The sequence below is a fragment of the Chanodichthys erythropterus genome, chromosome 8 (genome assembly GCF_024489055.1).
Source record: "Chanodichthys erythropterus isolate Z2021 chromosome 8, ASM2448905v1, whole genome shotgun sequence".
In the NCBI taxonomy this organism is placed as follows: Eukaryota; Metazoa; Chordata; class Actinopteri; order Cypriniformes; family Xenocyprididae; genus Chanodichthys; species Chanodichthys erythropterus.
The window spans coordinates 17,425,018-17,443,038 of NC_090228.1; the positions used below are offsets into that span (position 1 = coordinate 17,425,018).

Here is an 18,021-nt window from a genome sequence, read left to right on the forward strand (position 1 = left end):
TAAAGAACCTGGTCCATAAATATTAGGCTTACATTTTTCTCTCTTTTTTCTTCAGGAAAGATCTTGGCAGCTACACTGGTTTGACTGTTTTCTCATTTTTGGTAAGTCTTTAATTGTGTTTGCCTTTAGATGTATTGTTTGGTTTATTGAGCTGTTGGAAACTATCAATGAGTTCAAAAATATGTTATGTATAATAGTATTGTTCCAAAATTTTCCATTTTGTGGGGCTAATATATAATTCTCATGAGTCATTTTTTAAAATATAATTTTGTATAATTTGTGCATGTAAATAGAAGTGTGTGTTTCTCCGCAGGACTGACTGTCTGTTAATGTAAAGATGGACACTGCAGAGAAAATCATTCTTTTCTTTTTTCTGCTACAAGGTTTGATTTTCCTCCACTTTTAACTAGTTTAATAAGTGCTAAACTTTTCATTCATAAGTATTTTTAACTAAATTATTTTCAGATATTGATTGATACATACATTTTTTGACTGGGATCTCACTCAAAATATTCAAAATTTACCCTTTAAATTATCATATGTATATTGCTATTAAATGTTTTGTGAAGATAATTTAAAAAAAACATTAATTATGTATTTAAATTTTTGTGTGTTTATAACACGAGAAATGTGTTGGTGTGTCTGAATGCTTCAGTGTTTGTTTCTGCTTGTGTCTGAATGCTTTTCATCATGTGTGTTGAAGATGTTTGCAGTAGCAATTTCAGCATCAGACTGACAGAGAAGATTGAAGCTCTCAGTGGATCATGTGTGATCATAAATTGCACATTTGAGATTGAGGACAAATATGACACAAACCTCACTGAGAGTGATGCTACAGGACAGTGGTTCATAAATGGAACTGATGTGAATATCAATCTAGTGTTTAACTCCAGTGATCCCAAACCTGATCACTTTCAAGGGGCCATAAATGGGAAACTACATGAGAAGAGCTGCACCACTATCTTTTATGATGTTAATTCAAATCATAATGGTAAATATTACTTCAGGATTGAGAGTGGTGCTCTGAAATACACCTACAAAGAAAACACTTCCACTATAAATGTCATTGGTGAGTGATTTGAGCCCTTTATTTATAAATGAATGTGTCAAATTAATATTTTAAACGTTTTTTTTCATGCCATCATTGTCACTTGATCTTGTATTTGTGTGTATTTCAGAGTCTCCTCCCAAACCCACAGTGAAGCTGTATGTGGTTCAGGATCAGGAGGAGGTGTTGGAGGGGAGCTCTGTGAGTCTGCGCTGCTCTGCTGAGACTCTCTGCTCCTCTCCTCCACCAACTCTCACATGGAGCTCCACTCCCAGAATCCCCCTCAGTGAGAGCAGCAGACGACAGGAGCTCATCTCTGATCTGAACTTCACTGCTGCTCACAGTCACCACAGAGTCACTTTCACCTGCACTATAACCTACCAGATACTGGACAAGAACAAAACAGCACAAAACAACATCACATTACATGTTCAGTGTAAGATGTTTTTGTGGATTCACTTCTTTTCTCTTTCACAAGAAGCTAAAAATGTAAAATATCATTCTTTCTTTTTTCTTTTTTTTCTTTTTCAGATGCCCCTAAAATCTCTCCCTCTTCCAGTTGTAACAGAATTAATGTAGGCCTAATTGTCTGTTTCTGTGAGTTTGATGGGAATCCCTCTCCTAAACTGGAGTGGCATCTGTCTGGACGTCCTGTCACTAACTCTTCAGACACGTTCATCAGTGAAGAGCGATTGAGCAGCACAGTCTTGAGGAGCTCCATCACTCTACATCAGTCACTCACACACACATCTCTGCAGTGTGTCGGCAACAACACTCGTGGCACTGAAAGAAAACTGTTTCAAGTGCCTCCCCCTGTTTCATGTGAGTTTCAGTTCTGTAATTCATCTAATATAAGAAATATTGACATCTATCATGTAAATGAAAAAAAAAGTGTAAATCGTGCAGTAATTGACTTCAATAGGAATGCTAATGCTAATATCTTACTTTTCAGATTGTTCCTAATATGCTCCTGCCATAATGAATATTTTGTTGTTTAAAATTTGACTGAATCAGGGAATCATCAGTAATTTGTTTTTTGTTCTTCTTTAGGGTTAAATCTTCCCACTGTGATGATTGGGGTTGCTGTTACGGCTTTGGTATTTCTGATGTCCTATGCCATTACCTGTATCTGTATACTGTAAGTGAACGACAAATATGATATTTAGAATGATGCAAAGTAGTGACCAAATTAGTAAGAAAAACAGTTTTAACATATTTAGTCTAATGATTGTATTGTACACAAACTGATTTCTCACATATGTTGCCGATTAAATATTTAAATGTATAGTTTTCAAGGGAATTTTGTGCTTATAAATACAATGAATTATTAATATATAAAATGGTCACACTTAATATTAGGCGACCTTTACTATGTACTAACATTAAATACACACACATTTATGTAATTACTGTGTAACTACATGTTATTCTGGAAAATTCCCACATTAATTGCTAATGAGTTTGAGGTACGGTTTAGATCAAGTTAATTAACTCATTAAGTTTTAGGGAGTCTATCAGAAGTCTATTCAAGTCAATATAAATGTTTTTGAATAATTAATACATAAAAAAATTGTATCATATAACAGAGCCCTATTTAAAGTGTAAAATGTTGCTGCAATATATAAGAAAAAATTAAACCAAGTGGTATTTATATTTAATAAAAAGAGTACAAGTTCAATTTCCAAGCAAAATGGTTTACATAAAAGAGCTAGGCTTTAAACTACAGATATACATTTAAAACTAAACACAAAATTATTTGACACGTTTGGTTGTCATGTGTTACTGTGGTCAGCAACACTGTGGTTTTAAACTAGAAGAATGAGCTTGAGAGGAAATGATCTAACCACCTTGACACCAGTTGGTTAAAAGTCTTTGCAAAAAAAAAAAAAAAAAAGAGAAGTTAGATCTGAGAAACTCTTTAATATACATAGCAGATGCAAGTTGTTTTTACAGTTTGCATCTAATGCAATGACATTTGATATGCAATGATATTTGTGTGTGACCTTGGTGCCAATCCTGACTGATTTTGCAGTCTGTGAAGCTAATTTATTTATTTATTTATTTAACATGGACACATGCTTTGCTTTTTTTCTTTCTTTCTTTCCTAGAAAAGTGAATGGGAAACTTCTGCAGACTACACAAGAAGGTGCTGGGAGAAATGGACACAATACAGATGAAGTGAGACACAAAAACACACAAATGATTACTTCATAAACATTACCCATTCCCACCAACATTAAGTTGTAAATAATGATTGCCGAACAGTTAAACCAGACAAGCTGGAGCTTGTCCATCACTGATTCAACCCTGTCAATCTTTTAGGCCCTTCCACACGAGAATCAAGGCGACTCTGTTTATGTCACGATGACTTCTGCTGAAGCCACCACAGAAAATCCAGAATCGCTCATTTATTCCTCCACTGATTTCAAAAGGTGTAAACCAAAGTCACAAGAGATCGGGAGCATCTCCTCACTTCATGCCAACTACGCTGCGATCAAACATTGTTCTGGAGGAGTGTCAAAGGCAGAGAGCTCAATGGGAGAGTCTTCAAGAGCGATAGAGGCACCGGTGATTGTGAGTGTAGATGGAGTTACTAAACAAACAGAGTCAAAGGATTCAGAGGAAGAGCTGTTTGCAGATTCCTCTCAGCTTTACGGAAAGGTTAAACGTCGTAAGCCATAGAGAACTGGAGATTTGTTTTCTCCTAAACATTTCTGATATACAGTACAGTCCAAAAGTTTGGAACCACTAAGATTTTTAAATTTTTAAGAAGTTTCGTCTGCTCACCAAGGCTACATTTATTTAATTAAAAATACAGTAAAAAACAGAAATATTGTGAAATATTATTACAATTTAAAATAACTGTGTACTATTTAAATATATTTGACAAAGTAATTTATTCCTGTGATGCAAAGCTGAATTTTCAGCATCGTTACTCCAGTCTTCAGTGTCACATGATCCTTCAGAAATCATTCTAATATGCTGATCTGCTGCTCAATAAACATTTATGATTATTTTCAATGTTGAAAACAGTTGTGTACTTTTTTTTCAGGATTCCTTGATGAATAGAAAGTTCAAAAGAACAGCATTTATCTGAAATACAAAGCTTCTGTAGCATTATACACTACCGTTCAAAAGTTTGGGGTCAGTAAGAATTTTTATTTTTATTTTTTTGAAAAGAAATGAAAGAAATGAATACTTTTATTCAGCAAGGATGCATTAAATCAATCAAAAGTGGCAGTAAAGACATTTATAATGTTACAAAAGATTAGATTTCAGATAAACACTGTTCTTTTCAACTTTCTATTCATCAAATAATCCTGAAAAAAAATATTGTACACAAATATTTTGTTCAATTTTACACATTAAATGTTTCTTGAGCAGCAGATCAGCATATTATAATGATTGAAATAAATGTAGCGTTGGTGAGCAGATGAAACTTCTTTTAAAAACATTAAAAATCTTAGTGGTTACAAACTTTTGGACTGTACTGTATGTAAACAATGGATTTTTTTACCATTAAGCCCCACTATTTTTAACACATAACACGCCTTTAAGTTCATCAGTGATTTTGCTGATGGGTTGTGAAATGTGGTTATAAACAAACAAGCGAACTGATGACTTTTAAAGGCAGTGGAGTGTAGACTTCAGCAGGGGAATAAGAATAAAAACCCTGATGGGAAAAAAAAAAACCTCTACCAAAATTTATTTAAAGGATTAGTTCACATTCAAATGAACTTTTGCTGATAATTTACTCACCCCCATGTCATCCAAGATGTTAATGTCTTTCTTTCTTCAGTCTAAAGGAGAAAAATCCTTAAATGTTTTCATCAAAAATTTCTTTTTGACTGAAGAAAGAAGGACATGGACATCTTGGATGACATGGGGGTGAGTAAATTATCAGGAAAAGTTTATTTGAAAGTGAACTAATCCTTTAAAATACATTTATTTCATACTAAGTATACTACAAATCAATTAACATATTTACTGACGTATCGCTTAAAGACTTACTGATATAAATATTATAATGAAACTTTATTTGGGTTACTTATTTATTCAATGCACATTTCTTGTGTTTTAACATCACTATTAGTAAGGATAGTTCCATCTCTGTATAATATCAGTCTTTAAATGCAAGATATTTAAAGTATACCTAAATTATACTTGCAATATTTAAATTTTACCACAATCAGATATACTTAAGTGTATCTTTAGATGGACCTCAGCACTATTTCCAGATAATTAAAGTGCATTAGATACAAAATTAGTTGTTCCACTTTAGTATAACGAAAGTACAATGGCAGGGTATTTACATTCAGTACATAAATACTCTAAGTAAATGTATTTGTAGAATACTTAGTATAAAATAAATTTATTTCAAATACATTTTGATATAATAAAAATGTTGTACGAGTAGAAAAGGACGTTCATTAATTGTACGTCTTTTCATTTATTATATACAGTATACTAAATACTGTATTCTCCCCAATTTTTCCATTATTTTATATTTTTGGATGGTGAAACCATGGTATTATTTGGAGTGCTTTGGAGTTGCCATGGAAATAAGAATGTGATACATTTTATATCTATAATTCTGCTTTCAGATCTGCAAGTTCTTAATAAAAACAACAATAGTCTGGATTAGAGCCACTTCTGAATTAATGAGTAATAAAATTGTTCTTAGATTTTCATTCAGCCCTTTTGAGGCTTCATATAACACTGATGTGGCCCAAGAAGGAATTAAGTTTGACATCCCAGATTGAACATATTTGAAAACAGACACTGATGACTTTTTAAAAATTATTTTACTTTACATATAAAAATTATTTTATTTTACATTCCCACAAGAAAGTGGACTTATGGAAAAAGGATCTATGAATTGTAACTTTCTTTGTAGTGTCTTTTTAAGTGTAAGCTTCAAATACTACCCTAATCTCCACACATGCATAATTTTGGGGATTTTTAACAGCAATGTGTGTTTGTGTCTGTTTGTGACATATCGAGACACAAATGTGTAAAATGACATGGATATGACATAGGTATTACAAGGAGAGGGTGACTTATGAGGACATTACCCCATGACCCCACTTTTCAAAAGGTTTATAAATCATACAGAATGAGTTTTTGTGAGAAAGTAAAAATGTGCACAGTTTCCTGTGATGGTTAGGTTTAGGGGTAGGGCTAGTGTAGGGGGATAGAAAATACGGTTTGTACAGTATAAAAACCATTACGCCTATGGAATGTCCCCACAATTCACAAAAACAAACGTGTGTGTGTGTGTGTGTGTGTGTGTGTGTGTGTGTGTGTGTGTGTGTGTGTGTGTGTGTGTGTGTGTGTGTGTGTGTAACAACCATGTTTCATTTTCTTTTTATATTTTTGCTCAATTATTCTTTTCAAATAATACTATTTGTTCATTTCATTCTTTCATTTAATCATATAATCATTTATTTTGTCTCATTTAACAGTTTAATCATTATTATATTGTTTATTGTTTTACCTATTTTCCTTGTAGTGCTTGTTATACTGTTGTTTATTATTTTGTGGTTTATTCACAAAAATATTTGTCACTTCATGTAATTCTCATTGGTTTTGAATTGGTAAATGAACACTTGTTGAATTTGTGCTGGGTAGGGATGAAGTTCAGGCAAAGTCCTACTGAGCATTGAAACATATATGCAAAGATTATTCAATAAAACCTGCTCTTTTTTTTTTTGCAATTCTTCATCTCCTGCTTTCTGATATTTCCTCTGTCTGCCTTTTTGGCTGATCTGATGAAGAGACTGGATCCAATATTTCTGGCATTTTGGAATGATATATCAGTCATTATCAAGTTCTTTTCTGTATCTCGCAGTGCTGTTTATGGCGTTTTCGTGATAGTGTCACGTTGTCTAGACCTGACCGCTAGTAATCAAACTAATTTTCTTATTGGATAGGCCTACTGAATATTGGTTCACTGATTTTATTCCTAGCCTTTCTCAAATCTCAAACTATCAGTCATTCTTCCAAATAAAAAGGAGTAGGGAATGAAATTAAACTGTTGGACTGTAGGGGGCAAGAGTTCAACATTAAGCCTGAAAATATGGAATGTGATGCTGACAAATTCGGGAGAAAATTAAATCAAAAGTGTTGTTGACTTTGTGCCTTGTGCACCTGCAAGTATTGTAGAACAGTAAAGTTTATTATTTATTTGTTTGTTTCCATTTGTACCTATTTGGGCTATTTGAATGTTTGTTAGTAGAAAACTGTGTCGACCAACCGATATGCTCCATTCCAGACGGTTACTAAGCTTGTTTGATGTCAGACATGAGGGCTCATTATCTGCTGCATCAAAAACAATCTGCATTGAGCAATGGGCTTGGCTTGATGCTTACGTAGCCTATTTAGTTATGCTTTCACATTATTTACTTTAAGCATAGTTACCCAACACTACACAGAAAGAATTGGCATCACTGATGGTATCTTCTTTATCTGATTCTAATCCGACCATGTCGTCTTGTTTTGTACAGAGTGTGCCAGATAATAGAGTACAACAATAAAAATGAAGTGCAAGTGATTACCTTTACACGATTATTGAACAGAACTGAGTACACCAAACTAACTACGGGCGAACAATGTCTTTTTTAGTGCTGAATTTGAATGTCATATATTTAAGGACCCTCTTGGAATTGCTCCGTTTATTATTGATCATTATTTTCCTGTTTATTACTCTGAAGCTGCTTTGAAGCAGTTTGTATTGTATTAAACGCTATATAAATTAAGGTAACTTGAATAATGAATATTATATTATATAATGACAATTCTAGCTGGTCCCTTGTTCTCATGTTACAAACCCGTTTAATAAATATGAAACTCGAAATCTTTGCTTCCGGAGACAAATCTAAAAATGCTAAATATCTCATTTTTAACGAGGAACTTTGTCTTGTTTTTGTGTTAAAATTCCTCAAAATCCTTAAAACAAAATATATATTTTTTATGTGTGATACTGTTATCGTCGTGTAAACTACAAAAACATGAATTTGGTAAAATAGTGATGACATGCACATGTTAATTATGTGTTCAGTCTATAGGTGCGTAGTGTTTCTATTCAAAATCACATCTCTAAATATTAGCCTGGCATGCATAATACAGCATTTTTAGTCACTGTTCCAAGTTCCAGGTTTTACGTCACACATATGCGTTGTGCTGCTCTCATGAACAGCTCGGGCCAATACTGAGTCGGTGTTCTGACGTTGAACCTGGAAGTGCTGAACGTAAACAGCGTAGTACACAGAAGAGAAGAAATTGTTGAATACAGTTGTTATTTTTGTTTTGTTTTTGCATACAAAAAGTATTCTCATCACTTCATAGCATTAAGATTGAACCACTGTAGTCACATGGACTATTTTAACAATGTTTTTACTATTTTTCTGAACCTTGAATGTGGTAATTATGTTGCTGTCTATGGGGGATAAAAAAACCCTCTCAGATTTCATCAAAAATATCTTAATTTGGTTTTACGGATTTGGAACAACATGAGGGTGAGTAATTAAAACCAGAAATTTCATTTTTGGGTGAACTAACCCTTTAACTCCACTTTTACACTCGCAAACTTCCCTTAGTACTCCCCCTCAGGGGAATCCCCGCCTCCATTTTGAAGTGTGTTCAACTTCGTCAAGTGGGTGAGGCAAACCCCTTGATTTTGAATGTACATTTCATGCAGATCCATAGACCCCAATGCAACATGATTGTGATGTCACAGCAGATCGTGCTTAATTACCCCCACCCTACACAACTCTAGTGTATAAAATTTGAGTTATTTTTTACGTTTAGCATAATACTTGTAGCTACCTTAAGCTGACTGTTATAGTTTATGGTATTGCTATCTTATTTATTTGTGTAATTTTTTTTTTATATTTTCTCCAACAGCCCAAGCATGCATACAGGCCTATAGAATGATCAAGGGCTTAGGGCATTTAATTGAAAGGGTTCTGCCAGTAGTAGGCATCATAAGCAATAAAATACATTGGAGCAAATGAGAAGGAGTGAAGTTAGCAAGGTAAGGGCATAAAAAATGGACTTAAACACAGCCTTGTTGTCGTTTTGTTCCTGTATTCCCTTTCAATTTAGTCCCAGGCTGTGTTCAAGATCGCCCCCTCATTCACTATTCCCTACATTACTCCACTAATATAGTCCACTTAAAGGTGTGAATGAAGTGACTGAGTGCGCTGGAAGGGCTTTTTTTGTCATTGAAAAAAACATATTTAAACCTTAACAATTAAGTAATCAATTAAAAAGCAATTTATACCTGTATGATGATATGCTGGACCAGCGGTTTGGATTAGAGCTTAGATCGGGCCCAACAAATCAAGCCCGACCCTACCCGAGCCCGAGCACGTTGTGTCCGAGCCCGGCCCGGCCCGACACGTCCACTGTAATTATGAGCCCGAGCCCGATTTAAACCCGACCATTTTTAATATGTGGGCCGTTATAACCAGGGGCGGCGCCAGATTATTATTTTTTTTTTTTTAACGCAGGTGCTGCTGTGCTAGATCATAGGCTACAGGGGGGAGCTGCGCAGTTATATAAATTATATAAATACTATTAATAAATGAGCAAAAATTGGCCACTCAATATTAAATATTAAATTATTTTAATCATAATAAAGTTTTAATTTTATTAAATTGAACAAGCTCAACATTCAGCATTCAATCAAATATTCTTAAAGATTAATTATTATTAATAATGTTACTTCAACCTATTGTTATTTTAACATAATATGTGTGTGAGCAACAAGTAAGATGTGCATTTGTAAATTCGGTGACAGCGTGTGTTACGAGTTTCAAATGGTGTAAGTGTGTCCGTGGCGCGCCGGCGCCTCCATATCAATATTATATTGTCTGCTATATTGCTTTTTATGTATTAAATCCAGGTAATTGGATGATGAAAAATGTATTAAAATTAAGATACAATTAATACTAAACGAAATTCACTTTAAAGAAAATCTTTCTTCAAAACAAAACTTAACAAACTTGAAACTAAATGTGCTTATTTAATGGCTAAAACACGTAGGCTATAGCTAGACTCTCTTTTTGTACAAATTGCAGCACATTCATTTAATTCTGAATTTTGCATATGTAAGTTGAAAAGCATTTGTTTGTGCATAGTAAAACATATCTGTAACATTTATCAAGTTCATAATTGTGCGTGCATTTATTAATTATTATCTTAATGAATAATACGACAAGGAAGAAGCATGTAAACTGCGTTGTTTGTTTATTAAAACTAGTTTAAAATGTTTCCATACCTCCGATTTTCCTCCAGACTTGCTCAAAGTTAATTCTCCTGTTTTATTTTTTTCTTTGGTTCTTCAAGCTCCATGTTGTACTTAAGCCTCGTTTCGGCTCCGACAAGGTTTTGTTCCGTCTTCTGAGGGGTGTCAACTCACACCAGAAGCATTTCAGAAGCGAAGCGGCTGGATTCGCGAGACCACTAGATTTGCCTGGCAAACATTGTTTTCGTTAATTTTTTCATGTTTTTAATGGCTAAATGGTTATATTTTGTCCGGTTTGATTGTGTTTATTGCTATGCCATACTTTATTTTGCTGTAGCCATACAGATGAAGTTAAAACACAACAAAAAACAAGAAATTTCAAGTTCGAATCTCTTGTCGTCAGTTTCTGGCATCGTATTAATGTGAAATATGAGCGGGAGTTTACTCAGGGTGATTATTTTGACTTTATTTTGTATTTCAGCTGCGTGTCTTGGACGCGGCGTCCGTCAAAAATATCTTTAGCGAAGCGGCGCGGTGAGCCGCTTCTGGGACGCTTCTCAAACGCACCGCGGCGCGGCTGGTGTAAACACGAGCATTGACTAGAGTGGCCGCGTATCAGCTCCGGTAGCCGCGTCGCACGCGTGTAGTGTAAACGAGGCTTTAAACGAGGCTTTAAGCTACTGAATAGTACAACACGCACAACAGGTGTGATGCATCACGCGTGCGAGACTGCGAGTGGACGAGACGCTGCGCATGACACGTGACAAGGGCCCGACCCGACCCGGCCCGAGGACGGTGGCGGGAAATATCGGCCCGACCCGGCCCGCGGGTCGGGTCGGGCCGAGTCCGGGCTCGGGCTCGGGCAGAGAATCTAAGCTCTAGTTTGGATGATTCCACTGCGGGTGCCGTCTTCAGGTCAGACGCGGGAATTCATTCTGCGCGTGACTCTCACAGTGCATTATAAATATTCTCTAGCCATTGAGCATAGGTCGGTTGTACACTCGTTATTGCGGTGCATTATGGGATTGAATGAGTGTTCGACCTCGGTGTCCCCTCAAATAGTGCCCTATTTAAGAGTAAAGGGAGCTATTTCGGACACAGCCCCTGATTATTCCCTATTTAGTTGCCTTAGTTACTGATTAGTCTCACCTGTGTCTCATTTAGTTTCCTTTGTTCGCACTGTGTATATAAAAACTTGTGTTTTAGTTTCTTCTTGTTGGTTCTTGTTTGCTTTATGTGTGATTTGCGATCTCCTTTTCGTCTTTATCTTCATGCGTGTTGGCTACCATTACAAATTTAACAGTTTGGATCAAGGAATGCAATTATCAGACCTGAGGAGAAACGGTGTCATTTAAAAACACAAGGAAACTTCTTATCTGTATTTGATACAAAACAACCATGGAAGAATGTGCATGTCAAAGTGTCATTTGTCAACAGCTTGTGATTGCTTCTTTGTGCTTTCACTTTTGTTTTGTTTTATCTACAGTCACTTTGTCCCTACATTTGCAAATAACCTTGCTTTTTTATTTATTTATTGACTATTTGTCATGAGAAACCATCATGGTTTGTCTATTGCAGAGTTATGGTGTCTCCCCACTGGCACAGGATGTACCAGGTACTGCAAGTCAAGAGGTCAAAGCTTAAATAAGGATTCCACACCTCGGGGAACATTTACTGTATGCTGTGACACTAAAATTAAATACAGTTTTAACTTGACCCCATTTGTTATACACTGGCAGACTACCATTTTTATGATAATGGGGGCAGTTTTGGCATTAAAAATCAAGGCATGGTGAAAAATAGACTGATCTTGGTCTTTTCTTGACAACAAAATTAAAGACATAACGTGACATTCAAAGAAGAATGTCTAAACGTATCACTCAATGCGGGAAAAATCCAGTTTAAGACCGGCATGTGGACTTACGAGTCATGGGTGTACACGTAGAGCCAAGAAACTGTACTTGTGAAGAACAGATTCTTCTACATAAATCTTCTGCCCAAATTCTCCCTCCACCTATCTACAGTATCAAGAGTTGCCCTGGAGGAATCAGGAAATACAGTGCAGCTATATAAGCACACTCTAACAGAATCTCCAAACATTGTGGCCGCACCTGTAGTGAGAGAACAGGAGAATCACATTGATTGCTGAATCCACTGACACAAGAAGGTTGGCTTACTTTAATAATGCAACAACATACTTGTACATAACTGTAATATTGGTGTTAGAGTTGCCATCTCAGTTTCTGAGTATAAACTAGACTTTGTTTATTCATGTGGAATGGAATTTAACAAGACAGATAAACAGTTTGACTCTAAAAAAGGTCAATCAGTGCAAGTTCAGACTATTTCTTTTCTTTTTAGGAACAAGACACTCTGTGTTGTGGAACAATGAAAGCTTGTCAGGGCATCCTGCTACTCTTTAGCTGGCTGTTCCTCGATACTCTAGGTAAACTACAGTATGAATGTGTTTTTTAAGGATTCATAAACATATAGAAATAACATTTGTAGAATAACTGAAAATGTATTATAATTTCCCTATAGCTTTGGAGTGTGAAGTGATTCCTGGCAACCTGAGGCAGATTGATGCTGGGATAGGTGTAGTGGGTGGGGTGAACGACGACAATGAAGTGTTCCTGTTGCTGGGGACTGGTTTTAGAAGGATAAATGTAACAATGAAGCACTTTACGGTTGGACCTGCTGGAGAACTTGCAGTGAATTTATCAAACAGCGTCTTTAAGTTTCAGAGTGGCAAATTCAGCTCGATTCCAGGTAAATAATAATAATAAAACAATAAATAAGATACACATTTCTTTTTCATTCATTCTCTATGTTTTATTGTTAGTCACTTTTAAACAGGTGGATGCTGGAGGTGACCAGATTATTGTAGGCATTACTCCACTAGATGACATCTTCTGCTTAAATAAAGATGCTAACAACATCGGGCCATCCAGCACTTTCCCTTGGGTGCAACTTGCAGGAAAGCTGAAGTACTACAGCTGTGGCCCATACAGCTGTTGGGGAGTGAACTCCGCAGGGAATATCCTCCTCAGAAGGGTAAGGGTACTACTAAGGGCTTAAACAGGTATGAAGAAAGAGGTTCAGTTCATCACTGAATTAGGCATCATCTAATGCTAGGCAGCTTTAAAACATTACTTGTCAGTAAAGGGATTGAAAACAGCTGTGATCATGCTATCTGTGAGGTTTCTGTATCTTCTTGTGTTTTATAGTCTGTAAGTGGTGCTAACTGTGGAGGGGCGAGTTCCTTTGATTTAATTCCTGGAAGTATGTCCATGGTTGAAGTAGCAACTGATGGCAGCGTCTATGCTGTTGACACTCAGGGGTCTTTATTTCAGAGGTGAGCAAAAATAGTTCTATCTGTCAAATTTGAACAGATGTAAAATATAAGAATGATTTTCATTGGCAGAAACCATTATTCTTGTTTATTTTAGAAATGGTGTCTCTTCATCGAATCCCATTGGCACAGGTTGGTTAGGTTTACTTGTGTGTCCCAACGGCCACAAGCATGTGACTTCTGATCAGGGAAGGCTGTATGTCATCTGTAGTGACGGATCCATCAGGAGATGCATTTAAATGTCCAACAGAAGAGCTCAACTATCATTATAAAATGTTTTTCCTATCTTTCCTTTGTTACATTTATTTGTTGTCGATCAAATATTGATTCATGCTTTATTATTTTTAAAGTGTCAATAAAGAATTGTTACATAATCAACTTCTTTATAATCAATAATTACTGGAACTCATTCACATGATGTTTAAATAAATTTACATTTGGGGAAAATGCATGAGGCATCACTTTCAGTTTGTCAGAAGCAGTGTTGGGAAAGTTACTTTTAAAAGTAATGCATTACAATATTTTGCGTTACTCTCTGAAAAAAGTAATTGCGTTACTTAGTTACTTTTTTATGAAAAGTAACGTGTTACATTACTTTTGCGTTTCTTTTTCTCACCTGGGCTGGGCTTGCTTGTTTGTTTTTTAATAACAATGAAAAAGTATTTTTGGCAAACATAAAGGCTCTTTCACCAAAAGTGAAATGAATAAGACTCAGGCTGAAGGAAATGCATATTACTTACACCTGTACAGTAGAGGGCGCAACTCAAACAAACCTTTTAGCTGTTCTGCCATTCTGGATTAAAGAAAAATAGGATACAGGAGAGAAGGAAGTTCAACACTCTTATTTCTTAATCTAAAGTAATTTTTGTTAATTAGTATAGCTGAATTAGATCATTGAAGGTTTGCAACAAAGACATTGGTTAATAAAGTGAGATTAGATTGATAACCCCCCGGTTTCACAGATAAGGCTTAAGCTATAGTCCCAGATACATGTTTGAGCTGTTGCGCAACTTGCGCGAACATATATTAAAATATGTCAGTGCCATTGTTTTGTCTCAAGATTCACACAAGTAATGTTTTTTCAAGGGAACATTTATAAAAGCTACTTAAATGTCCTAATTGAACCAAGGCTTAATCTTGGCTTAGTCTAAGGCCTGTCTGTGAAACCAGGCCAAAGTATATTTGTGTAATTTAATATAGTTAATTATATCAGGTTTGTGTAAAATTCTGAGATTACATTTTACTTTTTATTCATTTTGAGGAATACTGAATGTTTTTGTGCAAGTGAGATGAGTAAATGCATGTTCACATTTAGTCTAGAACTACAATAACCATCATATTCACACAGCACACACAACACCTCTGCACTTTATTTCTCTCAACATGGAGACAGGAGAGCTGTCAGTCAATAAATGTGAAAAAAGTAACTTGGGTTAATTATTTGAAAAAGTTATGTGTTACTTTACTAGCTACTTCAAAAAGTAATCTGATTAAATAACTAATGATACTTGTATTGCATTACCCCCAACCCTGGTTTGAAGGAATGATAAATCATGTAAGGTAACACACTTACAATGTTACATTTAAGTAATGTAAAGCAAAGCAAAGCTACCTAATGTAATATACAGTGGTAACACTTTACAATAAGGTTCATTAGTTAAACATTAATGTATTAACTAACATGATCTAACAATGAGCAATACATTTGTTACTGCATTTACTAACAGAGCTGGGTAGTAACGGATTACATGCAATCTGGATTATGTAATCAGATTCTAAAAATCAAGTAGTTGTAATTAGAGTAAATTACATTTAAACTACTCATATCTTAAACTACTACAGTTACTTTTTTATGGATTATATGATTACATATTTACACAATGGCAGTAAGTTGTTCACAATTCATTGATTCTCCTAATTTTTTTCATTTTTTTTAAATGTTTATATTTTTTCATAATAACCCTGACGCATATATACGTTCGTGATTCTTCAAGTTTTTTCCGGCAGTGAGGCGGAAATATAGATTAATATATTTAAAATATATTTTATATATATATATATATATATATATATATATATATATATATATATATATATATATATATATATATATATATATATATATATATATATATATATATATATGATATATATATATATATATATATGAAATAATAATAATAATAATAATAATAATCTTTGAATGATGAAATTGAAGATGAAATATTTGATGTAGCAGTGATATTGCTGTGTATTTCATGTTTTTCAATATTTGTTTTTGTAATGTTGCTGTTTTCTAAATGTAATTAATATTAAGTAAATATGTTTTAAATTCATAAGATGTGATTTTGTTTTATTCAGTGTTACTCTCAGCAAACACTAACAGGTACATTAGTGTTAGTATTTTGAAGTATTAACTGTCCATACATTGCACTTTAAAAGAATCTGTTGAAGCTCTTGTTGGTGAATATATTTTTTTGGAATATATTTTTTCTTTGTATCTGTCAAAATAGTACAAGATTATCCTACAATATATGTGACATCAAATAAAGGTTAGCACAAAAGTAATCTAAATGTAATCCAAAAGTAGTCAGATTACCAAAAATGTGTAATCTAAGAGATAATATTACTGATTACAAATTTTGTCATGTAATTTGTATTCAGAAACTGATTTTAATTTATAAGTAATCTACCCAGCTGTTTACTAATCTTCATTAATGTTAGTAAATGAAAATACAGTTGTTCATTGTTTGTTCATGTTAGTTAATGTTAACAAGATTTTAATAATGTATTAGTAGATGCATTAATAAATGCTGTATAAGTGCAGTTCATTATTAGTTCATGTTAACTAATGAAGTTAACTAATGAACCTTATTGTATACAGTCAGCCAGTAGTTATCACATATTGTACTATATCACGCTAAAGAGGATTTTTTTTAATATGACAAATGATTGGTATGTTTATTATTACATGGCTACTCACCACATTTGTAAATAATCTGACACAAAATAAATATATTAGCTCACTTAGAAATGAATAAAGCTTTGACCAAGCAACAAGTCAAACACTACTACAACACAGGAATATTAATACAGAACTGCAGTAAGAAGGATGCCATACGAAGTGAGCAACTTAACCCTTTCATTAAGTGTTCTTCCATGAGGCCATCAGTAAGGGGCTTATGTAAGGGTCACTTCAAGGAACTTGAGGACTCGTTGGAGATTAGAAAAATCAGCAAAGAATCACTCACTGGTAGCTAATCACCACAAGATGCATGTCGATTAGAAATGTGTCTGAATGTGGTTCAACATGCTCTGATATCATGCTGACAGTTGTCAAAATAACCTTTGTGACGTCAAGGCATGCCAGGCGTGTATTCATGCATGCAGTTGCTCCAAAACTCTAAGGTTAGCGATAAAGGACAACACAACAGTTCACGGCAAAGAAAAAAGATGCCATCAGAGTCTCACTATACGTTCTCCATATACAAAATATTTGTATAGGCCTAAAAATGCATATTTTGCAATAAACTTATAGTTTCTATATGTAATCAACAACTATAAATGAATAGTTTCCATGAATTTTAAATTAAATTGTTATTTTAATTAGATTATATAATACTTTACAATAAGGTTTAATTTATTAACATTAGTAAGGCTAACTACAAACCCGATTCCAAAAACGTTGGGACACTGTAAAAATTGTGTATAAAAAAGGAATGCAATAATTTACAAATCTCATAAACTTATATTTTATTCACAATAGAATATAGATAACATATCAAATGTTGAAAGTGAGACATTTTGAAATGTCATGCCAAATACTGGCTCATTTTGGATTTCATGAGAGCTACACATTCCGAAAAAGTCAGCGCTCAGCTGACTATCAGCGCTCAGTTCAGAAGCCTGCATCTCTGATGGTATGGGGTTGCATGAGTGCGTGTGGCATGGGCAGCTTACACATCTGGAAAGGCACCATCAATGCTGAAAGGTATATCCAAGTTCTAGAACAACATATGCTCCCATCCAGACGTCGTCTCTTTCAGGGAAGACCTTGCATTTTCCAACATGACAATGCCAGACAACATACTGCATCAATTACAACATCATGGCTGCGTAGAAGAAGGATCCTGAAGGATACTGAAATGGCCAGCCTGCAGTCCAGATCTTTCACCCATAGAAAACATTTGGAGCATTATAAAGAGGAAGATGCGACAAAGAAGACCTAAGAGGGTTGAACAACTAGAAGTCTGTAGAAGACAAGAATGGGACAACATTCCTATTCCTAAACTTGAGCGACTTGTCTCCTCAGTCCCCAGACGTTTGCAGACTGTTATAAAAAAAGAAGAGGGGATGCCACACAGTGGTAAA

At 34.7% G+C, this 18,021-nt stretch overlaps 2 protein-coding genes across 2 annotated transcripts; both read left to right on the forward strand.

Moving 5' to 3' along the window:
• Window positions 1-337: 337 nt before the first annotated feature.
• LOC137024626 (sialic acid-binding Ig-like lectin 7) lies at window positions 338-3,730 on the forward strand. The gene is made up of 7 exons (XM_067392385.1): window positions 338-383; window positions 704-1,069; window positions 1,179-1,484; window positions 1,580-1,870; window positions 2,099-2,186; window positions 3,157-3,226; window positions 3,371-3,730. The coding sequence occupies exons 1-7, from the start codon at window positions 338-340 to the stop codon at window positions 3,728-3,730; spliced, it is 1,527 nt and encodes a 508-aa protein (XP_067248486.1).
• An 8,679-nt stretch (window positions 3,731-12,409) lies between these two features.
• LOC137023954 (fish-egg lectin-like) lies at window positions 12,410-14,010 on the forward strand. The gene is made up of 6 exons (XM_067391084.1): window positions 12,410-12,465; window positions 12,660-12,744; window positions 12,840-13,067; window positions 13,141-13,352; window positions 13,526-13,653; window positions 13,748-14,010. The coding sequence occupies exons 2-6, from the start codon at window positions 12,687-12,689 to the stop codon at window positions 13,887-13,889; spliced, it is 768 nt and encodes a 255-aa protein (XP_067247185.1). The 5' UTR covers window positions 12,410-12,465; window positions 12,660-12,686; the 3' UTR covers window positions 13,890-14,010.
• Window positions 14,011-18,021: the final 4,011 nt, after the last annotated feature.

Coding starts and splice junctions, on each gene's coding strand:
- LOC137024626 (XM_067392385.1), top strand. CDS start 338: ATGGACACTGCAGAGAAAATCATTCTTTTCTTTTTTCTGCTACAAG. Junction 1,070..1,178: donor TTCCACTATAAATGTCATTG/GTGAGTGATTTG, acceptor TGTGTATTTCAG/AGTCTCCTCCCAAACCCACA. Junction 1,871..2,098: donor AGTGCCTCCCCCTGTTTCAT/GTGAGTTTCAGT, acceptor GTTCTTCTTTAG/GGTTAAATCTTCCCACTGTG.
- LOC137023954 (XM_067391084.1), top strand. CDS start 12,687: ATGAAAGCTTGTCAGGGCATCCTGCTACTCTTTAGCTGGCTGTTCCTC. Junction 12,745..12,839: donor GCTGTTCCTCGATACTCTAG/GTAAACTACAGT, acceptor ATTTCCCTATAG/CTTTGGAGTGTGAAGTGATT. Junction 13,353..13,525: donor GGAATATCCTCCTCAGAAGG/GTAAGGGTACTA, acceptor TGTGTTTTATAG/TCTGTAAGTGGTGCTAACTG.